At 36.4% G+C, this 12389-nt stretch overlaps 1 protein-coding gene across 2 annotated transcripts in view; it reads left to right on the top strand.

Annotated features, from left to right (window-relative positions):
- The window catches only part of LOC149074702 (arginine/serine-rich protein PNISR-like), a 34923-nt gene extending 23045 nt beyond the window's left edge, over positions 1 to 11878 (top strand). The window contains exons 11-12 of one of the 2 annotated variants that reach the window (XM_089245779.1): positions 3918 to 4856; positions 10851 to 11878. In XM_089245779.1, the coding sequence (XP_089101905.1) occupies positions 3918 to 4846 (929 nt within the window). In that variant the 3' untranslated portion in view covers positions 4847 to 4856; positions 10851 to 11878. The remainder of the gene's footprint in view (positions 1 to 3917; positions 4857 to 10850) is intronic. The other variant, XM_089245781.1, reaches the window with a different exon arrangement.
- The last annotated feature ends 511 nt before the right edge of the window (positions 11879 to 12389 follow it).

The raw sequence follows: 12389 nt of genomic DNA, 5'->3' as shown, positions 1-12389 counted from the left end.
TTTTTTTTTTTTTTTTTTTGTGATTCCCAAACAGGTCTTGTTTTGTTCATATGACACTTAGAACTGAAGCTACGTCCACTTTAGTGTTCGTTTTTATGTACAAGTAAATAGTGAATAAAAACTTCAAACACATTTTATGAAGAATGCTATTTTTGGCATTTTACCTGAGTTTGAAACATGATTTACAAAAATCTATTCATTGTATCATTACAAAATTTTAATATGATATTCTGCTATATATTTTTAAGGATATGAATGAAAATCTAAGGTCTATTTGTATAATTACATAATATGTGTATTGGTATAATTACAGTGTTTTATACACGCTATGTGGAATTCAAAAAATTCCCACGTACATTAACAGATTTGAGTGTAATTTATGAGCATACCATATAGTCCTTTTAAATTTTATTTCATAACCTGCACCATTACTAGCTGAATGTACTGTGAGAATAACAAAACATTTCATTCCTGGAAATTTTTGCAATTGTATCCCTGAAATTACATAAATTTTGCTTAAAGTTTGACAAAAATTACTTTTTCATTGAAAGTGGCATAGGTAGTCCAAAATATATTATAATTTTCACTATTTTGGGGCACTTTCTATCAAAAATATTATTAAAGTTCACTCCAGCACCATTTTATAGAAAAGTGACAAGAAAGGTAGTTGGGATACCTTAAATATCTGGGCCGTTAACCGAACACAGCAGTTACCAAATTGAGTGTTGTCACTTGCAAACTTGGTCAAGATTATTGACTATCATACTTGTTAGGGTAACAGGCTGTAGCATGTCTATTAATGTTTGAATAGTGTAAACGCTGAGGTGAAGGTTGCAAATCTATCATGGTTGACCGGCATGAAGTTTGATGATAGTGGACAATCAAACTCTGCTATAACGACATCCCAAATTCCTTTGAACTTTTTAAGTGATAACAGGGTTGTCTGTACGACCAAGGATAGCATAGCCAAGAACTTTTAAATATGAGTAATCTGGGGCTTGTCCAACCAAATTTTGGTTTGTTTTCAGGACCCTTCACAAAATTCTGGATTTTAAAAACTGACCCTTTACAAAATAAAAATTGATGAAACCATTAATTTGTCATTTTATTTCTTTTGTGATAGATTAACCAGATTATTCCCATAAAATTACTTATTTTTTCAAAAAATAGGACCCTATGAAATAAGTCTGTGCAGACCCATTGGTAAGGGGCCATTCAAGTATTACGTCAGCATCGATGGAGGGGTCCGTCAAACCGAAAGATACCCAGGCCACATCGCCATATGGCAATATCGGCTCATTGTCCACATGGACTGGATACCTCTGGCAATTTATTCATAAAAAAGCATACATTACAAAATATACATTACAATCATAACTATAAAATCATAATCTAAGTGTAAAATCATAATCTAAGTATAAAATCAATTGCGAGATCACAAATCTACGTATACAATCGGAAATCAAACATATAATCCTATATATTCCATATTAAATCTTAATTCAAATATAAAGTCCTAAATCACATACTGAAATCAATAATAAATCAGATAAAATTCATAATCGATTTCATCCTCAATTTAAATCGTTCGATTTCCATGACATTATACTGGTCTTGTGCTATCAGTCAGTCTTCTTTGTAGTTGATCAGTTTCTTTTTTCTTTGTGAGCGGCGAGGTGGTGCAGTTTGATGGAGGGGTCCAATTTGCTGTTTGCCTCATTCGTTGGTGTCTTCTCAATGTTCTTCGGCAAAATGGATCAACTCTTCTATGTTTGCATAATGCTTACGTCATCAACCACCCTTTATGAAATATTCTTAATGGCATCTTACTCTGTGTGCCTAAAACCAGAAAAATCTTTCAATAGTTTGTGGCCATTTGAAGTAATATTCCCCTATTGATAAGTGCCCTACAGAGCCACTTTAGTGATCTCTAAATGTTTCAGGGATCCAAGTGATCTGGAAATATGTCCAGGCCACTTAAGTGCTCTGGAACTGTGCCACGCATCACTCGAGTGATCCGTAATCACTTAAATAATCTGAGAATGCGAACTGCACGGAGGGCCACTTAAGTGCTCTAAAACTATGTTACATGTCACTCAAGGGATCTCTAAATGTGTCACGGATCGCTTAAGTGTTCTGGAACTGTTTCCCGGGTCATTTAAGTGATCTGAAAATGTGCCATGGGCCGCTTAAATGCTCAGAATTGTACCACAGGACACTTAAGCGATCTTTTAATGTGCCGCTTAGTTAATTTTTACAAAATTAGGTTTGAGGAGGGCAGGCCACATCAGATAACCTCCAGGGCCATATTTGGTCCTTGGGCCTTCATGCGATTTATCATTATATGACTTAGAGGGTGGGTCGCAATGAATTTATTGAAAATAAATTTTTTGAGTTCATAGCTTTCAAATAACATTGAAATTAACAGAAATTGATTATAACAACATATAAAGGTATTTTCTTCCGAAATTTCCATTGAAAAAATATTTTTTTGCATTAAAAAAATAAATTTTTGATCATTGAGGGGCTTGTGCCCCCCCCCCCCCCCCCGCGTGTGTCTCTAATTCTACCAATATGCATTAGAATTTAATGAGGCAGAGCGGATTACAAAATTTTGCTGAAAAGGGGGGGTAAAAAACGGCTAAAAATTTGCTTACTTAATACTTGAACTGCCTCTAATATGCCAATAATATAATAATCAGATATAATGAAATGCTATGCATGAAGTTGAAATTTCATAATGATTGGAGTGGCCACATATTTTATTGAGAAAAGTGCAGGAAATTCACTTAGAAACTCTGGAGATGAGAACAGTATTGCCAATCGTCAGTGGAATTGTTGATTATTGCTTATAAATAGCTCTGGACAGTAAAAAAATTTGAGCCTGGCGCATATGTGTAATGAATATTTATACATAGTCATATGCATCACAGTATAGTTTTTAAATTATATGCAAATTGTTTTCCTTTATGATTTAAGTAAAGGTTTTTGAAAAAAAAAACTTTGTTGTGTGGAAAATAGAAGAAAATGAAACATTTTTATCAAAAAATGTGAAGAAAAGCAATTACGGGGAAATAAACGAATGTTCCGTTTACAGGTCACATATCGATGGTCAAGTCAGAGCTTTAAACATGTAATTTTTTTTCATCGTTAGGTACCAGTAGAATAACAAACAAACCTACCTGAATGTGCTGAGCTCTAATTCTAGGAATTTACTGAAAAAAGACTGATGAAAAAGCAGCGACCTTAAATTTAGCAATGTTATGGGCAAGATTCATTAACATCATTCTTTCTTATGGGAATCAGCCAGGACCACCAATTATTAATGTTGTAGCTGTTGTGTCATTATAATCTAATTTCACTGTACTTGAGAATACTAACGCATTGGCCAAGAACAATATACACATCTCTTTTTCCTTTCTGAATGGAAACAAATGTACCAGTTTCAGAAGCGTTTTGCTTGTCACTGGGTGCAAACTATGCATTATCCTAATTTCTCAAAAAATGCATCAGTAAGAAGGTTTATTTACATCATGAGATAAATTTGTATGAATTGGATACTTCATTTCATTGATTCTTCTGAAATTTCATAAACCGATAGTGAATATTTTATTTTACTAAAATTTTAAATGTTCAATGATCTTCAAATGACACTTTGATTGCAGACCATTTTTATCTCTAATAAATGGCAATTATTTGCTTTCATTTGTTTGTTCCATACTTAAATCGATTTACTATTCTTATTAATAATCAGAGAATTTTTGTTTTTTGATCTATGCTTCAAACCCCCCCCCCCCACCACCACCACCGCCACCACCTTTTCCCCTACCATGAGAGATAAGATCCTATGTAAATCACTTCAAATATCATGTGTAGTGCATGCATATTAATGAGCAAATATGAATTTTCCTTTTCAGATATCACTCTGGAACAAAGCAATAATAGTCCTCCATTGAATAATGGAGATGCTCCTTTGCCTCAGCCAGAAGAGCCAAATGAATCATCTAGTTTATACCCACCAGCATCAACACCCACTGAATTTACTGCTGAACTCCCTCCTCAGTCTTGTGAGCAGGAAGTGTCCTCGAATGATAAGAACCAAATGAATGATCACAAGCAAGATGTTGATCAAGCGAAACCAAAATCTAACAGAAGTGCTTCTAAATCTGCTAGTGACACTTCAGATTCAGACAGTGACAGTCACTCTTCACTCTCTAGAAGTAGCCATTCGAATAGAAGTCACAGGAAGTCCCATAGAAGCGGTGAAAAAAGGCAGTCCCGCTCTGTTAAAAAGAGTAAGTCTCGATACCGAAGCTCAAGTTCGCATAGGAAACAGGGCAGGCATAGAAATTCTAGGCACGGGAGTTCAGACAGTTCTAAATCACGTGACGGGGCTAGGAGCAGAAGAGAGACATCACACAGTAAAAAGAAAAACAAAGGGAAGGATAGGGATGAGAGCCAGAGTAGTTCAAGCTCTAATAGTAGTGGCCATAGTAAATCCTCTAAACATAGGCATCATGATTCTCACAATAGCCCCAAAAGGCGAAGGAGAAGAAGTTGGAGCTATGATGGTAGGAGTAAACATGAAAGAAGCCGAAGCAGGTCTAGATCAAGTAAACTTAATAGCCCGGATTCCAGACATGGTTATTATGAGAGTCACCATCATCATCGAAACAGCAGCAGCAAACATCACGGCGAAGATTATAAGCGATCGAGGAAGGATTATAAAAAAAGTCACTCACGCAGTACTTCACGCTCTCCTCCAAAAAGGTACAAGAGGAAAAGTAGGTCTCCAAGTTATGGAAGAGGAAGATACGTTAAGCATTCAAAACCATATGATAGATGATTAATACAAGGTGGTATAATTTACTTTTCTGTTTTTAGTGAAAAGTATGTGTATTGATATGCAGTTTAAAAGTCTAATACAATCTTCTATTTCTTTGAATTTTTTCTTATATCATTGTTATTGCGCTCCTCTCAAAGGTGTTACAAATGAGAATTTTAAATACTCTCAATATAGATGTCTTCCCTTGCCAATGGGGGAACACAGTTGAACCATGATTTAACGACTCGTGTGAAACCAAAAGTTTTATTCATTTAAATCAGGATCACAGTGAAAGCAAAAAAAAAGGTCCAAGGTATCAAAAACAATTCATTAAATCATGTTTTGAATGGATTAAAGAATTACAATTTTGAACGTTTTTCGTCTTCATATATATGTATATATATCCTTGAATGTTTTCTGCCAGATATGCTTTAGATGTGGTAACGAGGGGAGATCAATGTGTGAATTTTAAAAATTAATTTTGAAAAATGTGATTTGTCGCAATTGGGTAATTTTTTATTATTCACTAATTTCAAAATCTGTAATGTTAGACCATACTTACATTTTTCCTGTATTTTTCTATGCATCCGAAATCTGGGACCCTTACAGCTCAAGTAATATTGACAAGCTACAGGGGTGCAAGAGCTGCGCCGAAACGGTTCTCTTGCTACACGGTGCGCCATGGCGCCGAATCCCTGCGCATTTGCGCCAATTCTTGTTTGTGGTTCGCGGAGGTACCGCTAATGCACTGTTGTACGTCAAATACCCTTAATTTAGGAAAAAGAAACATGAAAATTTTGATCACGGGACGCGTTCTTTCCGAGACACGGAAAAAGATACGGGGGGCGGGAGAAACTTCTTTTTTTTTTCACTTCCCACCATCTACCACAATCGCGTTATCTCGTGACCTTGGAAAGTAGTTATACTACCTTGAAGTATTAAGTCCTGTACTGTTATTGGTATAACCGGCGGGCTATCAAAGTCCTTGAATGAATATGCCAAATTCTCTGATTTCGGAGACCGTTTTTTCTCCTGCTGGTTATAGGTTATATACTGAAAATAACAGTAATTTCGCGGCTGCCAACCGGTGTTTAAAGACGGCATACATCGAAAAGAGGATTGGTTTACTCGTTTAAATTACCGAGATCTTTGGGAAAAAATAGGATCTGTAAAAACTCCAGCTAATATATTCATAGTTTTCTCATCTAGCCACTATGAGGTCGTGTGGTAACGTCGGCGGTTGCCGATCGTAACAATTTCACATCGCGAAAAACCAGATTTGGTGAACAGGGCCGGCTCGAGGGAAAAAATTTTCTACCCATGCAGAACCTTTTTTTTTGGCGCTACTGACCACGTTTTTTTGGTCGACAAACCTTTTTCCACCCTTTCAACTCCCTTGAGCGGCGCCCAATATGGCCGCACGGTCCGCCACTGCATTGGTGGGGGAGGGGCATGCTCTTAACAATAGTCAGAGGAAGGAGTTTGTATTAGGAGCATGCTCATTTTACATAACTTCTGTGAGATACCTATTATATATTAATGTCCTACCTTTCCAAAACATGTTGTTGGAGAGAATGAAATGTTTGCACCCTTTCTTGTTTTTTACACTCCCTCTCGTGCATTGCTGGGATGGTACATTACTCCCTCACGTATTGCTGGAATGTTGTTTAACATTGTATCACCAACAGAACTATTGATTATGTGTGATGAATGGGTTGCACTACAATGCAAATAATTACAAGAAGTGAAATCAGTTCAGAGAATAGAGAGATAGATATTGGGTAGACATATTCAAACTTTGTAACTTTGAAAGCAGCCCAAAGTTCAAAATTTTGCCAGTTTTGGTGAAGGCTTTTTTATCTTCAGCATATGGTAACGCAGACAGTGAAAGAGAGTTCATTGTTAACAAATAAAGAAAGTCTGTTTAAACATTGAAAAATCTGTCCATCCAATGCTTTAATGGAATAAGACATACACAATCTTATGTTCAAGAGCATAAAAAATTGGAAAAAAATTGTCATTGAGATACTGTACTTCTGAAAGCGACTCGTGATTCGTAATCTATTAACATGCTATTTTAGGTTGAGAAATTGTTTAAGTAAATAAGGTATTTATATTTTTCTCGTTTTCTGCATTTTGCTTTTAAATTTAATAATTCCTTTAAATTCTGTGAGAAGCCAATTTTCCACGGAAACTCTTATTATATTCTGCACACACTTTTTTTGCTATATCAGGATGAATAAGATTTTGGTGTTCAAGCTGCAGAAATTCTTGCTGTCTAGGTTTTCAGTATGCATGTTGCTTAATTTGAGTCTAATAATTTTTATTCATCATTTCACTAATGTATGTTTTATTAGTGACAGATAAGATAATTCAGAAAAAATTTTAATGAATTTTAATTTGTGAATTGAAATTTATTTAGAATTATTTGTTCCAACCATTTTTGGCAAAACTATGGGCATTTCACAGAAAAATTTCTCGACTATATCGCAGATATAGTTCGTGTTTAGTTCTGCTCCATTTTCAAAATTTCTGCTCCAAAAATGAAATTTGCTGCTCCAAAATGGATGAGGGGCACTTGCACCCCTGAAGCTAGAATCAATCCAAAATAAATCTTCCCACTTTATTCATGACTGTTAGTCCTTCTTTGCGTCTGTTTCTGAACAAGTTCTGTGAATATGAATTTAATTTTTCAGCCTCTTAAATTACTCACCATCTTATTTCCTGATTACGCTGTCTTCATGGAATCTAAACTTCGATATTTCCAGCATTTTCTCTAGGCCAAAATATTTTTCTAATAGACTTGATCACTCTCAAAAATTAAAACCCTTGTTTGCTTCTACAGACAGTTCTAGATTCAAAACTTATCTAGAAAATTCTCTCAACAGCAGGAGTAACGGAGACTTAACCGCAGCAAAAAATTGCTACCGCAGGGAGTCCCCCATCAAGGGGTTAGCGCACCAACCTCTCGATGAGTATAAAAAACAAGCCTGCCGTTCAGAATCGGCAATAAATTGTAGGTCCCGGTCTAATTAGCCCTCATGTGCAGAAAATGACCGTAGTGCGACAAAATGATCAAACAGCAGGAGTGCTTATAAAATATGATGTACTTGGTGCAAAGTCTAATTCTAACATTGACATTACAATCAAGGGAGAAGCTTAGGAGCTAGACATGTGTGAGGAGGCATTGAAGAAGGTTAAAGATTCTCAAACAAGGAGATAATTTAGTTGTTGTTTAACACATACATTCTCAACCCATGGCCCCGAGCCACATATGGCCCTGACCTCAAACCAATTTTGTGAAAATGAGCTAAGCTGTACATTGCCAGATCACTCAAGTGACTTGCACTTCAGTTCCATATCACTTAAATGGCTTGCAGCATAATTTCAGATTACTTTAGTGACTCACAGCTTATTTACAGGTCACATCAACATTCCAGAGCACTTAAACAGCCCATGGCACATTTACAGATGACCTAAGTAGCTCACAGAATATTTGCAGACCAATTGAGTGATCACTGCCCCCAAATCACCTAATTTATTTGTCCGCAACATGTTTTCGAATCAATTAAGTGGCCGCATTCTCCTAAAAATTGCAAATTTTTAAGCATGAAAACTACTACTACCACCAAAAAAAAAGACTTAAGATAAATCTAGTTCCCAATTTTTTGCACATAAAGTGATTCCATCTGAAAATAAGCTGATCTCAAATTACGCTATCGCCCAATCACAAGCCAACATTTTCTCTCAGCCAGTCCTAAATCAGTATTGGCACTTGGCTTATTATAAATCAAGATCCAGCCAATCACAGCAAGCTTACAGTCAAAAATATGATTACAAACAATTAGTAGGCAGAATTGCATTTAAGTTTTCGCATCACAAAGTAAGATGAAGTGTTAGGAAAAAATGAAAGAAAACTGTTAACCACAAACACACATCCCTGGTAAGTTCTTACTTTTCTTTAAACACAGAAGTGCATCTAAGGCGTCAAAAAGTGAAGTGGACTCGTCTTCCATTTTTAAGGGAACAGGTTTGCAGCTGAAGTAGTCTGCAATTGTTGGAAAACAAACGCAAGATAGGGAACAATGATTGGCTATAGGGATAATTCTGGAGTCACACTTTTGCTCAAAAATTGGCTCAATTACTAAATCACATGTCACACTACCTCACATACTTTTTTTTCACTATGGCTCAAAAGTCGGACTGCATGGCTGCCATCTCCCAGATTTTCGTGGAGGCTCCCGAATTTTTAACTACATCTGCCAGACCCCCTAAAATTTATATTTCCAGAATTTCAACCGCGATTGTAAAAAAATCCCTACTTTTATGGGTGAAATTATTGATAAAGAATTTACCCGGAACAAATTTTTTTTTTTCGTTTTTAATCTTTTCCTCCTAACTAGATCATGGCCCGCCACATTTTCTCAATGAAAAGGTACTGAATAAGCAGGTGGTCAAAGAAGACCTGGGCTATGCTAGGAGCTGTGAGTGTATGTGCTGTGAACCTAATGTAAAGTTTGTTTCTGTGTAATGCCTGTTATATTGCTGCCATCTATATTTAAAACTATGAGCGAAATATAATGACCAAAAATTGTTTTGTTGTAGGCCTGTTGGTTTCCATGGTGAACTTTTTAGTGGGGAGATTGACTCACATTTGCATTTCAAAGTTGGGAACCACAAAAAACCGACTTCAGCCAACCACCACTGTGGTGATGGCGGGGTTCAAATATTTTTAATCCCCAAAGTGATGTCACAATCATGATGTAAATTGTCACTTTTGCATCGAATAACACAAAAATATATTTCATTTCCTGGAGGGGGAAAAGGGACCAAACAGCCAGCTTCTATTCAGCCTTCCAACATCTGAAATTACAGATGATTTTTATATGCTTTGATCATCTGTCCTATTTTGGACCCGAGGGTGGATTTTTTTTTTTTTTTTGCTGTAATTTGATTAAGAAGTGGTAATGACAGGTAATTTAACCTAATGGTTGCTGATGATTGGCGACTTGGTGCTAATCACGATGGTTTGTACAATGTCACATTTTTACAAAGGATAAAAATTTGAAAGTTTTACTTTTGTTAATGAAAAATCCTTACATTGTTTTCCAAAAATTCCTTTTTTTTATTTTTGTGTAAAATTTGAATCCGCACAAAAAAAATTCTCCCTAATTCCCCATTCTCCAAAGTTGGCAACTATGGTTTGAAATAAAAAGGGATGTTTTTTTATTTTCCTTTAAATTCTCCAGTTGTGAAGTTGTATATCTTAACCTTCTGTCAGTTTCTATCTTTTTTGTAGTGCTTCTTACGGCCGGCCGTATTCACAGACAGATTTTAAGCTACAATCGCAGGTTAAAGGATATCTCTAATCAACACGGATTGGTTAAAATCCTATATTCAACCAATCTGTGTCAACTTTCAATCCTTTTGCGCATGATTGTAGTTTAAACTCTGTCTGTGAATACGCCCATTAGTGTTTCATTTAAGTTACTCTGAAATTTTTTGGGCAGTTCCTGGAATTAAACGATTTTCCACAGAAGCCTATGGAAAATCATGTTTTAGCTAGCGAATGTGATTTCAGAACAAGTTGTCTTCATTAGCAGAGGTATCTCGCTGTAACGTGCAAATGAATGTTCTTTGGGATGCGGTAGCCCAGGTCAATAAAATACTCGCCTAAAGTACCAAAGGATGTTTAGAGGTGTCGTAAGTTCGATACCCGGTTCGTCCTGACAGAAAACTCCTGATACAGGGGTACAACAGAAATGGCAACATGACCGCAGATAAAATTGCTACCGCAGGGAGTTCCCCATTTTGGGGTTATCGCACCAACCTTTCGATGAGTATAAAAAAAACAAGCCTGTCGTTCGAAATTGGCAATAAATTGTAGGTCCCGGTCTAATGAGCCCTCGTGTGCAGAAATTAACCGTGGTGTGACAAAAATGATCAAATGAATGTTCTTTATTGTTTATTTATTTTTGAGTAATTTTCTACATTTGTCTCAATAAATGTATAAATTTCATTTCAGAGTTCAAGCAGCTGTTTATCTATGCAAGAGGTTACGAGTTGGGCCTCATTTCGGAGACTGGTGTGCAGTGAAATTTTTCCATTCTGTGAATTCGAATGTTTTTTTAATACAACTATCCACACGAACTCTATTAAACATGTGTAAAGCTGTGAGCTCATTTGACCGTTTCCCAATGGAAATGGTAGCACTCACTTTCTCTTCCTTTGATACCAAGAGATGTATATATTTGTAGATTCAAATTAGAACGATGTGTTTGCTGTGATATGTCGTTGAAGACATTTTGATAGTGTGTACTGAAGTGGAATTTTAATGATCGTGTACTGCAATGTCGTCGTCATCGGCACCAGTTGTATAGCGCAAAGTTTTGATTGAAAGGTAACGTAACATAACCATTTTTGATCACATGTCTAGCTGACAGCAAAAGAGGAACTGTATCACAGTGTAATACTATAATAGGTAGGGTTACCCAAAAGTAATCAGAAACGTTCTTTAGTGATGGGCCTGCAGTACATGCTTAAATTGACAAGAACGCTCTCTGAGCGTTCGTAAGATGGGGGAGCTGGATGTGTCTGGTTTTCCTAGTTACATTGCTAAACCGACTGGTGCATGATTTTATTCTGGGACAGCAATCTGCAGACTGATGCAGGTTTCCTCCACAAGAGGCATTTAGTGGCGAAAGCATGTAGAAAGACCAAAGAACCATTCTGGTTACATTTGGGTTGCCCCCCTCCCTTTTCTGTACAATGTAAAGGAAAAGAAGCTTTGTGGTCTGTTTGTTTTTGTATCCTTGTCTGTTGTTTGCTCAGTTGTCCAAGGTGACTATGTTCTTTCTCAAAGTGTAACGATTTTCTTCCTATATGAAAAAGTTGAAAATTTTCTTCAAGTTTGTAATCAGTTTTCGAGTCTAATGGCATATATAAACTTCTACAATAATTGAAAAACACATCAGGTTTAATCTTTGCAGTCATTTTCATTTATCGGGACACTCATTGAATATTTTCAGGGACTCATTAAATTTTGCCCATTAAGTTTTATTTATTTTATGGTTATGCAACACACGGAAATGAATGGTGAGTAAATTCTGTTTCTTTAGTCAAATATTCCCGTCCTTTTTGATTCCCCACAATATTACTCGTCTTCACTTGTGCTAAATAAGTTTCTATAGCATGGGTGCATATACTTTCTGGCTCACAGGCCACCATATTTTACCCAGGATTACTCTTGTGTGCTGTATAAGAGCTACATTAACTTGCAGGCTAAATGCACTTTCTCTTTTCTTTCAAACCGATCACAACTTAGGTCTATCGGCATCTGTGGGCAATTTACTGCCTAGTGAGTTGTGCCGTAAGTGTATGTACCTAACAGTCTGAGTGCGTATCTAGTATTATGTTTGATTTTCAGTGCTGCCATCTGCATTTCAGAATTGAATTACATTTGTACCATTTTTAGGTCTTGCTCTCTTTGGCTACATTTTTCAAAGGGGAGGATCAGCTCACATTCGCACCTCGAAGTTGGAGACCACAGAAAACCAACTTCATC

This window comes from Pholcus phalangioides, unplaced genomic scaffold, assembly GCF_987345545.1.
Source record: "Pholcus phalangioides strain wild (caught in Gottingen) unplaced genomic scaffold, Ppha-v1.0 ptg000016l_1, whole genome shotgun sequence".
In the NCBI taxonomy this organism is placed as follows: Eukaryota; Metazoa; Arthropoda; class Arachnida; order Araneae; family Pholcidae; genus Pholcus; species Pholcus phalangioides.
This window is presented reverse-complemented; position numbering and strand designations above follow the sequence as displayed.